Consider the following 18,219-nt stretch of genomic DNA (forward strand, 5'->3'; position numbering starts at 1 on the left):
TGCGAAGTTTGTGCGCGCGGGAGTGCGAATTGTGCAGAAGGTCACCCTAAGGCTCAAAAGGTCCTATAGGAATCCCTTTTGGGTTCCTCATGTTGGTTTCATCCTTCTAAGTGTTAGAAGTCGATACCACACACGCGAAACTCCAGAAGGGGACGGAAGCGGGTCGAACTTAAACGAGGCGGGTTCCACTTCTAAGGTTTTAAGATAGTCGCAGGAAGACCCCTAAGGCTAGATCCTAACTCCTACGAGGAATACTAGACCTCACGAAAAAATTGAGGTCAACAACACCTAATAATAAAATTAGAAGTTTCAACTGTTTTGATTTTGTGGTCCACATATAGGGGTTTACAACTATCTCAAATCCCCCCATCTCAAGCACTTGGCAGCCTACTGAAATGGGACTTATGGAATGTCATATGCGCGAGAGTAAAGCCATGCAATTCCTATATGAATTAAGTTTGTTCTATTAAGCCTCAGAGACATCCTTTGTTGAGATTTTTTTCCTACATTAGAAGGGCAATTATCCCAATAACCTGTGACAAGGGAAAAACTTAACCATGATAAAATAAAGCCGTGGCCACAGGGTAAAAATCTTTGTATAGTTGATGTTCCCAATCTGTCGCTAAAAATTCCTACTTCAAGTCAAAACTAGTTCCCCTTATTATCGAAATAATTAATTAGACCACTTTTAACTTCTAATTAATTAACTCATAATCACTCTGGTCATTTTAAACCTTATTTAATGTCCATAATTTGTGCATTCAGATACTGATTAGCTTATATAGTACCATTAAATATTAACTAACCTAGTCAGCCCAGTGAAACTCTAACTAGCACTAATTACTATAGTAGTTTATTATTCCCCTTCCCAACTATGGGATGTATTCTGGCTGCTCCTTCCTAAAGGCTTGCTTCGATTGAGAGATCACCCTTTTAGTTGCACTAATTGGCTTATAATTATTTGCATATTTTAGTTCCGCTCTTGATAACATTGGCAATTAAAATTTTGCTAATCTCTTAATATTCTTTCAGCAGTCAATTCTTAACATTTTTCCTGTTAATTCTTTCTCATTTTATTTTCTTTTCAAGAGCCCAATACTGTTTCTTTATTGGAGCATTTACTTACATACCACTCAATTCCTATATATTTACATATCTAACACCTAAACTTTTACTTTTTAAATTTATACCACCCAAATCCTTCTATTCACATAAAAAATACCACCATTTTAACTTCTAAAAGGTGAAGTACACCTTTTCATGCATAGGTAAGGTGGTGTGTATATAAAAATTGAAGTTTTGGTGTTAGATATGCTAATACATAGGCATTAATTGGCATATATGCAAATCTTCCTTCTTTATTTTGCTCTAAGCCATTTTTCTCTATTCCTAAGTCAGGCTTCATTCAAGATAATTTTGGAAGTACCTTCTGATCATGTAGCATTGTCAAATATGCCTGTTACTAAAGAAGAAGTCAACGGGAATGTGAAGAAGCTATATTACCAGGAATCTCCCATTATGTCTACTTATTTGGTTGCTGTTGTTGTGGGCTTGTTTGATTTTGTAGAGGCCTCCACAACTGATGGTCAGTCAGTATGATTTCAAATTATTTGACATCATATCTTTTGTTCACCTATCAAGTGCTAATTATTTTTCTCTTTCAATCTTCTTCAGGGATTAATGTTCGAGTCTATTGTCAAGTGGGTAAAAGCAATCAAGGAAAATTTGCTTTGGATGTAGCTGTGAAAACATTAGATCTTTATAAAGAGTAATTCACAGACTTTATATTTGATATTTTATTATCCATATATATATATTATATATATATATATATTTTGCTCTTGGCTGCTCAGTTCTGTGTTACTAGGTTTTTTTATTTAGTTCTCTCGCCATTAGAAGTTTTCTTACTATTTATCTGTTGGTTTTAGATTTTTTGTACTCATTGATTGTTATTCTTCTTTGTGGTCAACTGCTTTTCTCGATCAATTACTTCCAGTTAATGATTAATCACCATAATCCAGGTACTTTGCAGTTCCATATCCACTTCCTAAACTTGACATGATTGCCATTCCGGATTTTGCTGCTGGCGCCATGGAGAACTATGGTTTAGTGACTTATAGAGAAACGGCTCTTCTCTATGATGAACGCCATTCAGCTGCTGCAAATAAGCAAAGGGTAACTTATATTTGCTTTGCTTTTTCTCCTTTTTTTCACTCCATTGAAAAATATATTTGCTTAGTTTTTTTTTTATATTTATTTTCATCTTTTGTTAATTTACATTCCATGTCTAGTAGCAATACTCAATTGCATAACCAATTTTCCGTTAATATCTTATGGTTTTCTTGATTACTTTGTTTAAGAAAATGATATTACCATTGCTCATCATTTTGAAGGGCTGTTGTGTCTGAATGGAACTTTCAGGTGGCAACCGTCGTTGGGCATGAATTGGCACATCAGTGGTTTGGCAATCTTGTCACCATGGAATGGTGGACTCATTTATGGCTTAATGAGGGATTTGCGACATGGGTAGCCAAGCTCACCTTCTTTGTGACTTTCTTTACTAGATGTACTTGTGGAATTGTTGAATGAGTTTAATTGTATATTTACAGGTTAGTTATTTAGCAGCAGATTCCATATTTCCTGAATGGAAAATCTGGACACAATTTCTTGATGACACTGTTTCAGGCCTTCGCCTGGATGCACTTGCGGAATCACATCCTATTGAGGTGAAGTTCTTTTTTGAGCGTGTCAATTTTTTTTTTAGCATGCAAAATTTTGTTGTTAAAACACTTAGAATATTTTTGCTTTCAAATCCAATGGAAAAAAAAAACCTGAATTTAACTAGAATTAAATTTTGCATCATTGCATATGATGATTAGGCTAATTGGTTCAACTGGAATTAAGAGTAAAGTGCTAACAAAGTTTCTTGACTATTTAATGGGGTCATTTTAGTCTCAGAGTATAAAAGTGTCAAATTAATCCTCATACTCTTCAAATTGGGGCTAATACAATCCTCCGTGGGGATTATTTCCATTCATATTAAAAGTGTCTCGAGACTAAATTAGCACTTGTATAGACTCTGGGATTAAAATGGGCCATTGCAAAGATTTAGGGAACTATTTTGACACTTCTCTGTGTGCATTTACTTTTTACAGGAGTTGGAACTTGTTCTAAAGGTGGGCTTGTGGAGTTGGATGTGTGTACAAGGCTTGGAAAGAGGGTGCTTTGACTAGTAAAACGGGTTGCACTTATATTTAGGTGTTTAGGTGTGCAGTATTGCAGTGTGTGCGTATAAGAAGGATTTGGGAGGCTTGGGGAGGTGTTTCACAAGTACACTATGGGATTAGGAACGTCAATATTTTTACATTACCTTATGGTTATCAGTTCATACCAAATCAGCTTAGTTTGGCTTTCAAAATTGAAAATTTAAGTCTTGATTTTAGTTGATTGTACGAAAACCAACTCATATTCATGCCTCATGAAGGCTGGTTCAATTTCAAATTTACAATTCTAGCAAAGGGCAACAAACGACATGCCCGCCGTTATTCAAGCCACATTATCTAAATCCTATAAATCCAGCAGAAGGTAACAAACCGCAGACCTATAATTCCAGCAAAAGGAGAACTGTAGATAACAAGAAGCCCAACAAGCAGTAGATATGAGAGTAAATAGCAGCAGAAATAATGAAACCGAAATAAACTTTGTCAAAGCTATAGGAACTTAGATTATTCCGAACCACAGAACTAAATTCTGAACTGTATTAAATGGAAAAACCTATATTCTTAAGAAACTAAAAACTGCCTTGACAAATTCCACATTGATGTACTTAGCTTCGTATAAATCAACTTTGAAAAATTGAGCATTGATATTCTTTTGGTAAGTTTGCACTCTATGCAATATAATCTACATACATCACATAAATATTGCATGGCTAGAGCACTTGCTATCTTTGGAATCCATGACCAACAGTATACACAACCTCATAATAAAAAATAATTTCAGAAATAAGAAATATATTATGTCTAACATAAGCATTAGATGTCAATTCATAAAGAAGAGTGAAAAGTGAAGAATCCATGAAGTTGATAGCAAGTTCATGAAATATGTTTGAATCAGATACATTATAAATGACTTGTTGTTTCTTGTTTTTACTTCTTACAGATTCCAAATGAAAGCTTTTTTTGAATTTAGATGCACCACTACTTTATCACTGGGTTTAAGCTCAATGTATTGTTTTTTTGCAACCGTAGAAAGCTGATAATTGTCATATAACCAGTATTCTTCGAGTATCCAACTATTTGAAATGAGGGAAGTAACAAAAATGATATGAAACTAATGTGTCTTAATGAATTCCAATAATGACCTATAATTAATTCTTAGAAAATGAGAATATAAAATATTTAAAAGCAAGCAAACCACTATTTATAATAATAATAAAAAAGCCTAAATGACTTGATAATTTGCTTCGATGTATGATGCACTTTTAGGATTTGCCACATATATTTAATTTATATTTTGGGCTTCATTTAAGTCATTTATTATTAATGAATTTATGAAATATTGGTGTCACTTAGCCCTTGTTGTGAGGCTTGTTCTATGAATTTATATCATCAAATCAACTAAAAATAATAAATATCAATCTAATCATTTATCATAAAATATTTTATGAAGTAATTATTTAAAAGTTAGATTTTCAGATTGGTCAACTACAATAGCATTATTTGTTTAGTTTCACTTCAAACGTTTACTTGATTTCTTATATGTTTCGGTATATTTGTAATCTCAAAATCAATTTTGTTTTCATCTTTCAATTTTGATTAAGCTTTGATTTATGCTCGTGATGATCATCTAATGTAGATGTAAGTTTAGATGTAACAAAAATCTGATATATATTAAGATGAGATGCTATTGATTTCTTATATCAATATTCATGAACAATATTTTTATTAATTGGATAAATTTCAACCATACGTGTTTCTAGCAATAAAGTATTTTATTGGCTTTAGATGAGATGCTATTGATTTTATTTTTGGGAATGTAGACGGGTTTGACAACCCTAATGGATGCTAGTATCATGCTTAAATACTAAAAGATGAAAAAAAAAATACTAAAAGATTTAGATATAGCTTCAAATAGTATTTTCAATGACTTGTAGCGCGGTTCATTTCAAATTAAATATGGAAGTAATTTAATTAAATTTAAGAATTATAAAAACTTGCATGCTTCAGATTATTTATTATAAATTTTTATCCTTGTGCTAATAGATATGCTGATATAAGGACAAACCAGTCCGTTTACTAAACACTAAGATTTAAGTCTTTTTTGAAGGATTTATTTCAAAATTAATCAATATTACGGCCTTATCCAAGTCGTATTTAGGATTCAAATCTTTTACTTCCAGCACATGATAACAAATTGCAACCTCGCCCTTTATCCAAGTCAGGGTTCAGGTTCCAAATCTCACATGTCCTGAATATAATAAACTGTAGGCTTATAATTCTACTGATGGGAGAGCCATATATAAAAAGAAGTCCAACAAACTCCAGAGCAGGAACTAGATAGTGGCAGAAATAGAGGAACCAGAACAGCAAGTTGCATGCGACTGAAATCCATAATATTTAAAAAAAATCCATAGTTTATATGAGCTCCACCTAAAAGCTGTATTAGGACATTCCACATCATTGTTGTTTATGCCTTGCTCCATTAGTCAAACTATTGATAACTTGTTGAACCGTCTTTCATTTTGCTTGCAATACACACGTGAAGAATTTCTTTTACTTTGGCGTTACAATATGGCAATAATCACATTTTTTTCTCTGCAGGTTGATATAAATCACGCTAATGAGATTGATGAAATTTTTGATGCAATTAGTTACCTAAAAGGAGCCTCTCTGATCCGAATGTTGCAATGTTTCCTTGGTGCTGAGTGTTTTCAGGTTTGGTTTTGCTATGAAGTGATTCTAGAAGTTTTTTATTCCTTGTTATGATGAATTTCTCGATAATGTAGAAGTTTTTCCTAAGTTTACACCTTTGAGCTGAACTAAAAGTGGTTTCTTGGTTTATTTCTGCTCTCTTTTTACTGCAATAAAATTATCTGCTTCTTAAACTATACCATACCTAAATAGGTAATGACTAAAGTTGAATTTTAAATAATGACTGTACACGCCATTTCTCTGGATTTTAATAGATTTCTTACCTTTCAAATGTTTCTTCGTCTATGTTTTGGTTGACTTTAGAAGTGAGCTCTATTATGATTTATGCAATACCTGTGTTTCTATATCTCTGAAATTATTACTGTCATTCAGAAATCGTTGGCTTCATATGTGAAAAGATTTGCTTATTCCAATGCAAAGACCGAAGACTTGTGGAATGTTCTAGAGGAGGGCTCAGGTGAACCAGTAAAAATTTTGATGAATTCATGGACTAAGCAGCAGGGTTATCCAGTTGTTGATGTGACCTTGAGGGATGGAAAATTGGAGCTTAAACAGGTATGCAAAGAGAACTCGTATTATATATATAAATGTTTTCATCATTTTCATTTTTTTTAATTTTTCCAGAACATTTTCAGTGCGCATGTTTAAGTTCCTTGCATTTCTATGAGAATTTAAGCCTTTTTGCTTGAATTGATAGATCTACTTAGGGGGGTGTTTTGTACACTATTTAAACACAGATCTTCGTTAAATATTAACTTAAATCTGCCCAAAAAAAAAAGTTTTTTGCATCTCACCGTTATCTAAATCCAAAATTTTCTTTATTTTATAAGTAATCCTGGATTTATCAAATCCAATTTTTATATGGATTCAGAGGATTTAAGAGAGGATATGTGAGTTGTCAATTCTCTCATCGCCAAACACTTCAAAGGGATTTAATTGGATTTAATCTAATCAAACAAAATGTTTTTCTGGATTTAACCCTTTTGGATTTGATAAATCCGGATTTACAAGATTTATTAAATTCTGGGCGTAGCCAAAGACCCCCTTACTGTATCGATAAAGAATTTTATGCTGATTTTGCATGCTTGTCTATGATCGCTAATGCGCTACAACATCTGGCATCATTTTATTATATGAGCTGAGCTAAACTATGGTTTTTGGGAATGAATTAAAATTGTGCTGAATTTCTAAACTCACTTAGCATAGCTACTTACTAGGCCGAAACAAATGCTTTTAGTAAATGTGTTTGTAAAGCTGTTGTTTGGAAACAACTTTCTTAAAGGTTGCTGTGAGTATATAAATATTTTTTATTTTGAAAAATCAAACATGTGTATTCTTATAGCTATCACACTTTATTAGATCTGTCTATACAGAATGGCTTCCCACCAGTAGAAAAAAAAAAAAAAAAAGCTAAACACTACTATGGTAATATTTTGAAATGCAATACAGTGAAAAGCTATCCCAAAGAGCCAGTTAATATACGAGGCTTCAACCGACACAAGTTACGAGCAATGGTTTGTGAACTCATTCTTACCTAATTTTAACTGTCTACTTCACCATGATTTGGATGTATAATTTTCAAGCTACTATGGAGATAACCTAAATATCGGTCTAGGCCTACCCTTAAATGAGAACTTGTGTTGGTTCGAGACGTTCGTCATCTAGTTGTTTTATACCTTCCCCTCCTAGTTAGTTCAAGACGTTCGTCGTCATTATCCCTACCCTTATGGGAAATGTACGAGTGACCACCCGGTGGAAGGTGACTCATTTGTTGGAGCATGACCAACGTTGGATGCAGCTGTGTCTACATTTGAATTTTGTATTTTCTATACATGTTTGGTCCACAGTCCATGTAAAAGAGGGAGTCCCTCTACTTTTTACTCGTTCTGTTTTTCTTTTAGCTTTTGTACCCTTTTTACTTCTAGTTGATGCAACATGTTTGGTCCACATTTCTGTTTTTCTTTTAGCTTTTGTGCCCTTTTTCTATACATGTTTGGTCCGAATGAGAACATGTGCTGGAGGAGATTGGATCTACATAAAGAACCCTTTTTTTAGCTCACATTTATTTAACGATAATTTGCATCTTTCATGCTTTGATTTTTTTTTTTTTTTGTGTTTTTAATGTTGAAAATTTGGTTCCTCAGTGATTAAGTATTTGTTTCTTTATGGCAGTCCCTTTTTCTGGCAAGTGGTTCTCCAGGAGTTGGGGAGTGGATTGTTCCTATCACAATGTGTTGTGGCTCATATGAAACTACAAAAAAGTTTCTTCTACAAACAAAATCAGAGTTAATTAATGTTTCTCAACTTCTCGATTCATCAATCACTAATACTGGAGAAAAGGCTGGATGCTTTTGGATCAAATTCAATGTTGATCAGACAGGTTTCTATAGGGTGAAATATAATGGCGAACTTGAAACTGGAATCAGATATGCAATAGAAAACAACAAACTATCTGCAACAGACAGATTCGGTAATTTCTTTTAATTCCTTCACTTTGCATATTGGTCTTTTAGTTCCTTTATTTATCTTTATTAATTTTTCTAACGTAGGGATCTTGGATGATTCATATGCACTATGCATGGCTTCCAAGCAGAATTTGTCATCATTGCTCTCTTTAATGACCGCTTATAGAGAAGAACCTGAGTATACTGTCACTTCTCACTTAATCACAGTATGCAATTCTTTCGATTTATTTTCTTTGCTTATTTAATGGCTCTGGTTTTCATGTATCCTCCTTTTATGAATTGCAGGTGAGTTACAAGGTAATATACATGATAGCTGATGCCAGTCCTGAGTTGTCTGCCGACATCAAGCAATTTGTAATTAGTCTCCTCCAGCATTCTGCAGAGTAAGTTGTCAGAAGCAGTAGTTAATTTTCTGTCTATTTACATAATTATACGTTAAAAGGCCTGGTCACCAGCATTTTTATATTGGTTTTTAAGTTCTCTTTTATATTGTTGATCATAAAAGAGGTCTGCATGATTAGGGGCATAAACAAGTTGAGCTTGAGCGAGTCCGGTGTTTGTTCATGTTTGGCTCATTTAAAAATTTTTTGTTTGAGATTAGCCCCTGTTTGAAATAACTCGTGAGTAGTATGTTTATGTTCGACTTGATTAAAATTTGTTTGTTCGTTTTTAGCTCAAATTGACCTGAAATGATTTGTAAAATAATAAAATTTAACATTTTTTTAAAATAAAACAAAAAAATCAATAAAAAATTATAATAAATTGTATTTATTTAATTAGTTAATTATTTTTACACTAAACAAGCTGCAAGCACAATCAAGCAAAGGTCTATTCGTGTTCGGCTCATCTATAAATCGAGCTCAAAATAACTATTTGTGTTCGGCTCATTTGCTTACTGAACGAACCAAATACATGCCACTTAGCAAGCCAAACAGCAGTTGTTCACAAACATCAAGCTTTTTTGACAGCCCTACTCATTATTTATCTACTTACCTCCATTTCTATTATGAGTATACTACATCATTTTTTTAAACTTTCATGAGGAAAGGTTTGTTGGAGTTTCAATTTTTGCTTATAGATCATAAAAACTTATTTTTTTTCCTAAAAAATTCTCAAGCTTTTCATCATGTGCTTTTATTACATCATTAAAAACTATACGTTGTATTTGTGATAGTGTTTTAATTTCTCAGCTTTTAACATATTGAAATAGATCTTTTACTTTTTTTTTTGTCTTGACTTAAATTGAGATTGAGCATTTAATTATATTAGATAAGTAAAAACCATCAAGCATTGGTAGCAATTAAAATCTTACTGAAAGGCAATGTGCAAAATCAGATGATTGTCATATTTTTAATTAACATAGAATATTTTGATCAGTAAGTATAAAAGTTGTAAAAAGAATCTACTGACTACTAAGAATATGCTAATCAAATGAAGTTCAGATCTCATTGTCACCAATTTATTTATTTATTTTTTTTTATGAAAATAAAGAAAGATTGGTCAATCAAACTCCAAATATCTTGCCAATGTTCTAATAATACAAGTTAAAGTCATCCTAATTACCAATGATTATCCTCTTAATTTTGTTAATCAATAATTTATTTTAAAGTTTTATGGGGTTTAAAATAATTTTTAAAATGATTTAAAAAAATGAGTTGGGTTGACTTGCATTTACCCTGACACCTCTAATGTAAATACTTCCTCCACTTGTTCATGTTCACTTGGGAACACTTGCTCTACTTCTCTAGTGATACCGCAACAATTGACCTCACCACCACCAAAGGAAAACCTATGAAATAAAGCCTTATATTTCCATCAGCCACGTGCTACTCATCATTACGCCATTACTAAACGTTGTTAACATCTCAACCCATTATACTTGAGATTGTCATGCGATTTTAAGTGCTCCCATTGTTGAATGACCTCTTTTGCACCACAAATCCCCCTTAATACAATGTCAATAGTATTGATTAGAGGGCAACTTGAGATGGTGAATGTGAGTTACAAATAAGAGTGCTAATCTAAGTAATGGGCTGGCTTTGGGTTATATCAGAAATTGGACTGGCTAATATTTGTCATCTCATTGATTTATGTAATTTTTTTTGCCTACTCTTCAATCCGTAGACTATCATAATTATTCTATTATTATTATTCTGCTAACTCACTAATTCATGGACTATTATAATTATTTTTGTATTTTTGTATGTCTATTGTTAAAAACTCTCCTAGGATTATATAATTATTATCATAATATTAGAATGAAATGCCGACCAATTTTGTCCATTTTTTGTCCTATATGGTTCTTCATGACACATGAAACTGATGTGATTTTTTAACCTTGTGATAAATCAAGTCTACAGGATAGTCCTCAAAATTCTAAAACTAGTGATATAATTCTGCATAATATATTAAAAATATATACGTTTTTCACTCTATCTATGCTTTTAAAAACAAATTGATGAATTGAAAATGTGCCCGCACCAAAATAGATACTCTGGTTTTGTCTCTTGCTTCAGTAGTTACCTTTCAGTCATATGATAATTGATCATTGAATAATGACAACTTTCTTCTGTGTTTATATTTTCCGACTGTCTTCTCTATATTCATTGCATGACACACGATAATATTATGAAAATATTGAAAAGCTCACGTGTTACTAAAAATTAGTACCCGAATACTTCTTCTTCAGCATGCGGCATCTTCTTCCAAGTCTAATTTTTTTACTTTTAGGATATTAAGAAGCTGCACTGATATCTCCCGTTATTTTTAAAGTTTCAATGAGTATGTCATATAAAGGTGAACCGTGACTTCAATTTTAATTTTCTATTTCTACATGAACTTTGGTTATAGTTGTCTTTGAATTTTCAATTGGACTTGAAAATTTACCCATATGTATCTTCTTCTAAGCTAGCTCACCTGTCTTTTATTTTATTTTATTTTATTTTATTTTATTTCTTTTGACTAATCTATATTGTATGTATGCTTATGTTTATTTCTCTCTTTTAAAGAAAAATCTTTGCTGAGACTACTCTTAATTATGCCTTAAAATAACTTTTTCATTTTCATTTTTATTTTTAATTTTTTCTTGATAGCTTCAATTCATCCACAGTATTTCTATTTTAACATTTACAGGAGATTAGGTTGGGACCCAAAAGAGGGCGAGAGCCATTTGGACGCAATGTTAAGAGGAGAAATCTTGAGTGCTTTAGCTAAATTTGGACATCCTGCAACTCATGATGAAGCGTTGAAGCGCTTTAATGCTTTCTTGAATGATAGGGATACCTTGCTCCTTCCTCCTGATACCAGACATGTACGTAAATTCATAGATTTCTGTTCAAGAACAGAATTTGATTGAGCTGTTGCTGATGTTATTGTGTCTTTCTTTTTAGGCTGCTTATGTTGCTGTCATTCGAGCTGTTGATAAGACAAATAAATACGGATATGACTCTCTTCTAAAACTTTATAGAGAAACTGATTTAAGCCAAGAGAAAACCCGAATATTAAGTATATATGAGTAAATTTTCTGTGAAGATTTAGAAAATTGTGCAATATTTACCTGGATTCCTCACTAGCGATTCTCTCCTGTTTCTTTTATTATAGGCTGTTTGGCATCTTCCCCTGACCCAGACATTGTTTCCGAAGCTTTAAACTTTGTCCTTTCGTCAGAGGTTTGGGTTGATATTTGTTCTTTTTGCCAATGCAATGTGCTCTTATTTTTATTTCTAAACTAAAGTTGTTTGGACTAATTTTAAGGTGAGGAATCAAGATGCAGTTTTTGGGCTCTCAGGAATTAGCTTGGAAGGACGAGAAGTTGCATGGAAGTGGTTGAAGGTATATATTCATTGTTCAATTTTCATTCGGTCATACTTACATAAAATATTTTTTCCACTATCGCTGACCTCCATGCGCAGATTCTAAATATTTAAGCACCCAAGGTTTAGAGTAACTTCGTTTCTACTCTGTATTTTTGAAGTTGAGCACATTGTTGCTTTTAATTTTTTCTTCTATTTGCACAAGCTGTCTAACAGTATGGTATGGATTAAAGTTTGTGGTTTTTATGTTGGCCCTCGCATAAATTTTGCCTTTTTTAGTTTAATTTGCAAAATTTGATAAACTCGGCCTACAGAGTCTTTTTATTAATAACTTTTGGGAATGATTTGGACTTTATAAAAGTTTCTATCTTTGCCGATTAACTTGGTAGTTTGGTATATTTTGGGGTATATTTATTTTTAGATCATAAATGAAAATTTTTATTTTTGGGTCCTGAGATGGGGTTATTATTGTTAATATCTCAGAAAGTTTGGTTCAAGCAAACAGCAGTCAATTCAAGTCAACCTAACGGGGTAAGAAAGATAAATATAGAGATCTCACTAGGATCATGGTGAACTCATTGGAAGCTAAATTAGCTTCAGGCTTAATCCATCGTACTCGCAAAGCTTGGAAGCTGTTCGCTCATGTTTAGAAGCTAGCCACCAATCTTAGTCTCTACGCTCCAACTTTCATTAGAACAAGCTAACAACTCTCATCAATCAAGTCGGCGACTTCATAAAAAAAGTTGGTGACTTCACCTCCGCCACAAATTTTGTCAATTGTCAGTATATATATTCTGACATGATTTCATACTATTGAATATATATATATATATTTGAAAAGAGCTACTCATGGCTCCTTACGCGTTAATATCAAAGACGGTTACAAAATATTAGAGAGAAAGAGAATCCACACTAAAAATAAAAAAATATGTATATCGTCCTGGGTGTTCCTCATTTCGCATCACAACTCCACCCAAAAAAGAAATAAAGACGAAACGAAGACCCAAAAAAGAAATAAAGATGAAACAAAGGTAAATATAAACCAAAATTACATATATCCAAACAAAACGTATACCCAACAAATGAAGTACACCCCATATGAACATGTATAAAAATTGAAACAAAGGTAGCGCAGGTAGCAAAGCCAAAATCAGACGTCTTGAAAGCCGGAAATAGCACGAACAAGCATATCCCAAAAATCAAAGACCTGCAGCTCGAAAACTGTGAAAACACCAAACGTGAATGCACCAAACAAGCAAGAAAACATGCGAGCAAGGAAGATGGAGAAGGATCCAAGCTCTTCCAACCCCCCATCCTGAAATGCAAAGAACAAATAAGTAGCCACGGTCATGTTCAGGAGAAAGAGTGAAAATCTCGTATAAATTTGGAGCTATGAGCCTCCATATCGAAGTGATTAACCCCAATCACAGAAAAATTGTAAAGCTGGAGCAAAAAGCTAAACCTCCAATACTCATTCTCAACAGTATTTCCAGAAAAATTATTGTAATAAATCCCATATACCATCTCTCCACATAAACCCTCCCAAGCCAATACCCGAAGCAAGAACCATCTACGAAACCACCAAATTGTAGTAAAGTAAACCTGCCCAACCGTAGCCAAAAAATGGAGCCATGGGCCTCCCAAATTATTCATCACATACGAGGTAATGGAGCCCTGGGCCTCCATGCAAGTATTGTAAAACCATCTACCATATAATGCATGTATAGATGCTGCTTGCTCCATCCAATAACAGACAACTAAAGCACCCTGAGATAAGTTAAGAAGATTAAAAATAGCCCAAAAAATAGCCTGGGCCGAAACATACCACCCAACCAAATCAAATAAGCTAAGAGGAACCATCCTTACGAATATAAGGAGCATCGATGTTGTCACCAACCAGCAGAATGTGCAAAGAGGGAGGGGGAGTATATCCCACCGTACAAATATTAGTGGCACTGCCTAAATTAGCAAGCCAACTAGCGGGTTGGTTCCCCTCCCGGTAATTGAAACTCCACATAACATTCATATTGGAGATTAAACCTTTGATCCTCTTAATATAATAAAGGATCTCATAAGGGGCCTCGACTCCATTAGCCAAAATATCAACCAAGATGCGATTATCACTTTCAAAAATAATAAATTGCCAGCTGAGAGAGTGAGTCATGATAGCAGCCGTTAAAATAGCCCGAGCCTCAGCCTCTATGGGAGTATCAACATATGAAGTAGATGAAAAGAAAAATATACAGTTTCCTGCATAGTTTCTAGCAATGCCCTACAACCAGCATAATTGGCTTTCTAATTTCCATCCGTGTTAAACTTAATCCACCTCCTAGGAGGTGGCCGCCATCTAACCAAAATCGGTGAATGAGGAAGCCTCCTCTCATCCAAATCTGTATGCCCCATAGACAGAAAATAATTGATGCCCGAAAAGAAACTTTTTTAAAACTCCTCATTCTCCATAACTTGTTAATGTGTGCAATAATATTAGTAAAGATCATCATATTCTGAATGGTCTTTCCATCATGAATAATATCATTACGAGCCATCCAGATAAATCAAAATATGATGTAAGGGTAAATTTGCAAGAAATGTTTCTGCTTACGGTCCAGATTACAAATCATAGTAGTAAGCAAAAGATTCCTCTCAGGAGTGACGATAGTGCCAAACCACAAGCCAACCTTCCTCCATATAAATAGTGAAAAGGGCGAGAGAAAAAAATATGCTCTATAGTTTTCTTCGCCGAATTACACAAACAACAACGAGAGACGATTCTTATAGTTTTCTTCGCCGAATTACACAAACAACAACGATAGGCGATTCTTAAACCTTTCAACTTTAATATATCATCACAAGGTATTATAAAATGGAAAATGCGTCATGTCAAGAAAAACATAGCGGGAGTTAATGCTCAATCCCACACCCCGTCACCCCAAGGGAGTTTTTGGAAGTTATGTAAAGAGGAATATAAAGATTTAGTAATGGAGCTTGTCATGTGAAATTTCAAAGTAGGAGTATCTTGCAATTGAGACTCAATAGGAATGGTGGAAATGAAAGCAGCTCCCTCCATCCCCAAAATGCTAATGAGAAGAGGAAAATTCTAATGGCCGTCCACCCAAGTATTCGAAACCTTGAGAGTAGAATACCTCGTATCTCTCATATAAAGCAAAACATGGGACCAACATTCATGCCAGAACAAAATATTTCCACTCCCCACCTCCCAGTAAATGAAATTCTTCGCCCAATCTCTAATATGAAGCAATTTCTTCCACATCGTGGAATTCCCCATTCGCCAATTAATTAAAGCAGGATGAGAGGAGCGACAATATTTCCCGTGCATGAAATTAGCCCACAAAGACTCGCCTTTCCTGAAATTAAAGAATTGCTTAAAAACATTAATATCAGTAATATGTTGCAAAGATTTGAAGCCCAAACCACCAGCATACAGGGGTTTGCAAATATCCTCTTAAGGCATCTATCTTTTACCAGAGTGATTTCCCACCCATAAAAACTTACTGAGACATCTTTTAAGGTTCAAAATAGTACTTTTTTAGGTTGGAGTACTTGAAGAGTGTACAAAGGAAGAGACTGAAGGATGCTCCTGAGCAAAGTAATACACCCCCAAAGGAAAGTAAATTATTTTTCCAATTCAAAATTCTTTTCCTCATCTTTTCCACTTCCTCGTCAAATTGAATGCGCCTCTTTCTGCCTTTAAGGAGAAATACTCTAAGATATTTAAGGGGAAGGGTAGAGAGAGAGAAGCACGTAAAATTGGCAATCCAACATGCGTTTGAACGATTGACCATGTTTCCCAAGTAGATGTTACATTTATTAGCGTTAAAAAGAAGACCAGAGACGGATTGGAATTCAACCATTAAGCTATGAATCTTCTTCACCGTTTTTTTGCTAGCATTAAAAAACAGAATCATGTCATCGACATAAGCTAAATGAGTGACCACCATGTTAGATTTATGAGCGTAATGCAAAGTGAGGTTTCTCCTGAAAAGATTTTTAAGAAGGCGAGAAAGATAGTCAAATATTAAAATGAAAAAAGTAGGAGAAAAAGGATCTCCTGCTTAATCCCACGGCTCACACTAAAAAATCTCCAAGAATGACCATTAATTAGAAGACTATATTTATTGCAATGAAGCCATGAGAGGATAATTTTGTAAAAATTCTGAGAGAAACCACGAGCCTTAAGAACCTTCAAAATAAACTCCCAACTGAGAGAATCATAAGCCTTACGGATATCCAATTTAGTGATCATGTTACACCCTCTACATTTTTTATCAATGTTAAGAATGAGTTCCTGTGTCAACCTGATGTTATCAGTAATCCCTCGCCCCTGAATAAAGACAGATTGATTCAAAGAAATTAATTTGTTGAGATGAGGTTGGATGCGTCTGACCAAAATTTTACTAATCATCTTTGAAATAGCAGGAGTCGTCTAAAATGGTCCCAAGAAGTCCCAAGAACTCTTTTGAGTATTTTTGGGAATGATAACAATTGTAGCGACAGAGAAATAATTTCCTGGTGTTTCCCCTTTAAAGAAACTCTAGATAGCCTCCACTACCTTATTTTTAACAATGCTCCAGCATTTAATGTAGAAAGAAGAAGTGAAGTCATCCGGCCCGGGGGCTTTATTACAATTAATATCCAGAAGAGTAGAATATATTTCCTCAGACGAGGGAATACCACAAAGATCGAGATCTACCATGTGATGACGTACATCATCAAATAAAGAGGCATCAATAGAGCCCGAAGTCTTGTGAAACTCAAAAAGTTTAGAAAAATAAAGAACCGCACTCTCTCCTATCTCCTCATCCCCTATGATCCAGTTCCCCTCATTGTTTTTAATCCTCACAATGGTGTTAGTGGCTCGTATTTGTTTAATGCAAGCATGAAAATATTAGTGTTTCTATCATCTTGAGAGAAATGGATCTCCCCAGTTTTTTGTTGCAAAAACACCTCCTCCCATAGAGAGGCCTTCAATAATTCCTTATTAGCCTCCTGTAAATTGTGGATGATATCATTAGTATTCTCATCAAGAACTTGAAGCATACTCACCCTGAAGCATACTCAAAGCATACTCACCCTATGTTCGGCTCTCTTAACTCTAGCATGTACATCACCAAAGACATTCCAATTCCAAGACCTTAGAGCAACAACCACCTTCTTATGCATTTTCCAAAGTGTGTACCAAACATTACCCATTCCAATTATCAGCAATTAATCTCAAGAAATCATCATGTCTAACCCAGACATTTAAGTAACGAAAATGATAGGTGGAGACCTTTTTAAAGTAATCAAAGGAAAAGAGAAGTGGGCTATGATCAGATCCAGATCTGCAAAGATGTTGAACGTACGAAAAACCATAAGAGGAGAGCCACAGCTGATTAGCAAAGCATCTATCAAGTCGTTCGAACAACTTGCCCCTTTTCCAAGTAAATTTAGAACCAATAAATCCCAAGTCAGAAATGCCCGCTATAGCCAAAGTTTCATTGAATTTATCGGTTAAAGTGGTGTTAAATCTCCGACCACGTAACTTTTCAGATTCGTGCATAACCATATTGAAATCCCCTCCAACCATCCAATTTTGATGGATTGAAGTGTCCATCTCAGAAAGTTTGTGCTAGAGATCAAATCTAGCAGCATTAAAAGTCCCGACGTAGACAAAAGTAAGATATCCAGAGAAAACATCCATGGAGAATAGAAGTTGCAGAAACTGCCTATCATTAGTGATGACATCAACTGTAATATGCTTCCGCCAAAACAACCAAATTTTGTTAGAGCAATTAGCAAAAAAAGAGAAATTTTTGAATTTACCCAAGATACGATCATCCGGAGAGGAGACCAAGGGTTTCAAAATAGCAAATATATCAACCTTATGAATCCTTGTCATTAATTTGAGTCTACCAAGGGAGTGAGGATCCGCAGCTCTCCTGATATTCTAAATAAGGACATTAAACATGAGTAGACATATTACCCTTCCTAGAAGATCTAGGTCGGGTC

At 34.2% G+C, this 18,219-nt stretch overlaps 1 protein-coding gene across 1 annotated transcript in view; it reads left to right on the forward strand.

The window, feature by feature from the left end:
* The window catches only part of LOC110027819 (aminopeptidase M1), a 40,071-nt gene that overhangs the window by 11,220 nt on the left and 10,632 nt on the right, over nucleotides 1-18,219 (forward strand). Inside the window, exons 4-17 of the mRNA XM_020729415.1 lie at nucleotides 1,399-1,585; nucleotides 1,675-1,768; nucleotides 2,022-2,175; nucleotides 2,422-2,526; nucleotides 2,610-2,726; nucleotides 5,823-5,936; nucleotides 6,306-6,488; nucleotides 8,106-8,403; nucleotides 8,483-8,604; nucleotides 8,684-8,781; nucleotides 11,531-11,708; nucleotides 11,788-11,902; nucleotides 11,999-12,066; nucleotides 12,152-12,229. Coding sequence (XP_020585074.1) covers nucleotides 1,399-1,585; nucleotides 1,675-1,768; nucleotides 2,022-2,175; nucleotides 2,422-2,526; nucleotides 2,610-2,726; nucleotides 5,823-5,936; nucleotides 6,306-6,488; nucleotides 8,106-8,403; nucleotides 8,483-8,604; nucleotides 8,684-8,781; nucleotides 11,531-11,708; nucleotides 11,788-11,902; nucleotides 11,999-12,066; nucleotides 12,152-12,229 — 1,911 coding nt within the window. The remainder of the gene's footprint in view (nucleotides 1-1,398; nucleotides 1,586-1,674; nucleotides 1,769-2,021; nucleotides 2,176-2,421; nucleotides 2,527-2,609; nucleotides 2,727-5,822; nucleotides 5,937-6,305; nucleotides 6,489-8,105; nucleotides 8,404-8,482; nucleotides 8,605-8,683; nucleotides 8,782-11,530; nucleotides 11,709-11,787; nucleotides 11,903-11,998; nucleotides 12,067-12,151; nucleotides 12,230-18,219) is intronic.

This window comes from Phalaenopsis equestris, unplaced genomic scaffold, assembly GCF_001263595.1.
Source record: "Phalaenopsis equestris unplaced genomic scaffold, ASM126359v1 Scaffold000450, whole genome shotgun sequence".
NCBI classification, from domain to species: Eukaryota; Viridiplantae; Streptophyta; class Magnoliopsida; order Asparagales; family Orchidaceae; genus Phalaenopsis; species Phalaenopsis equestris.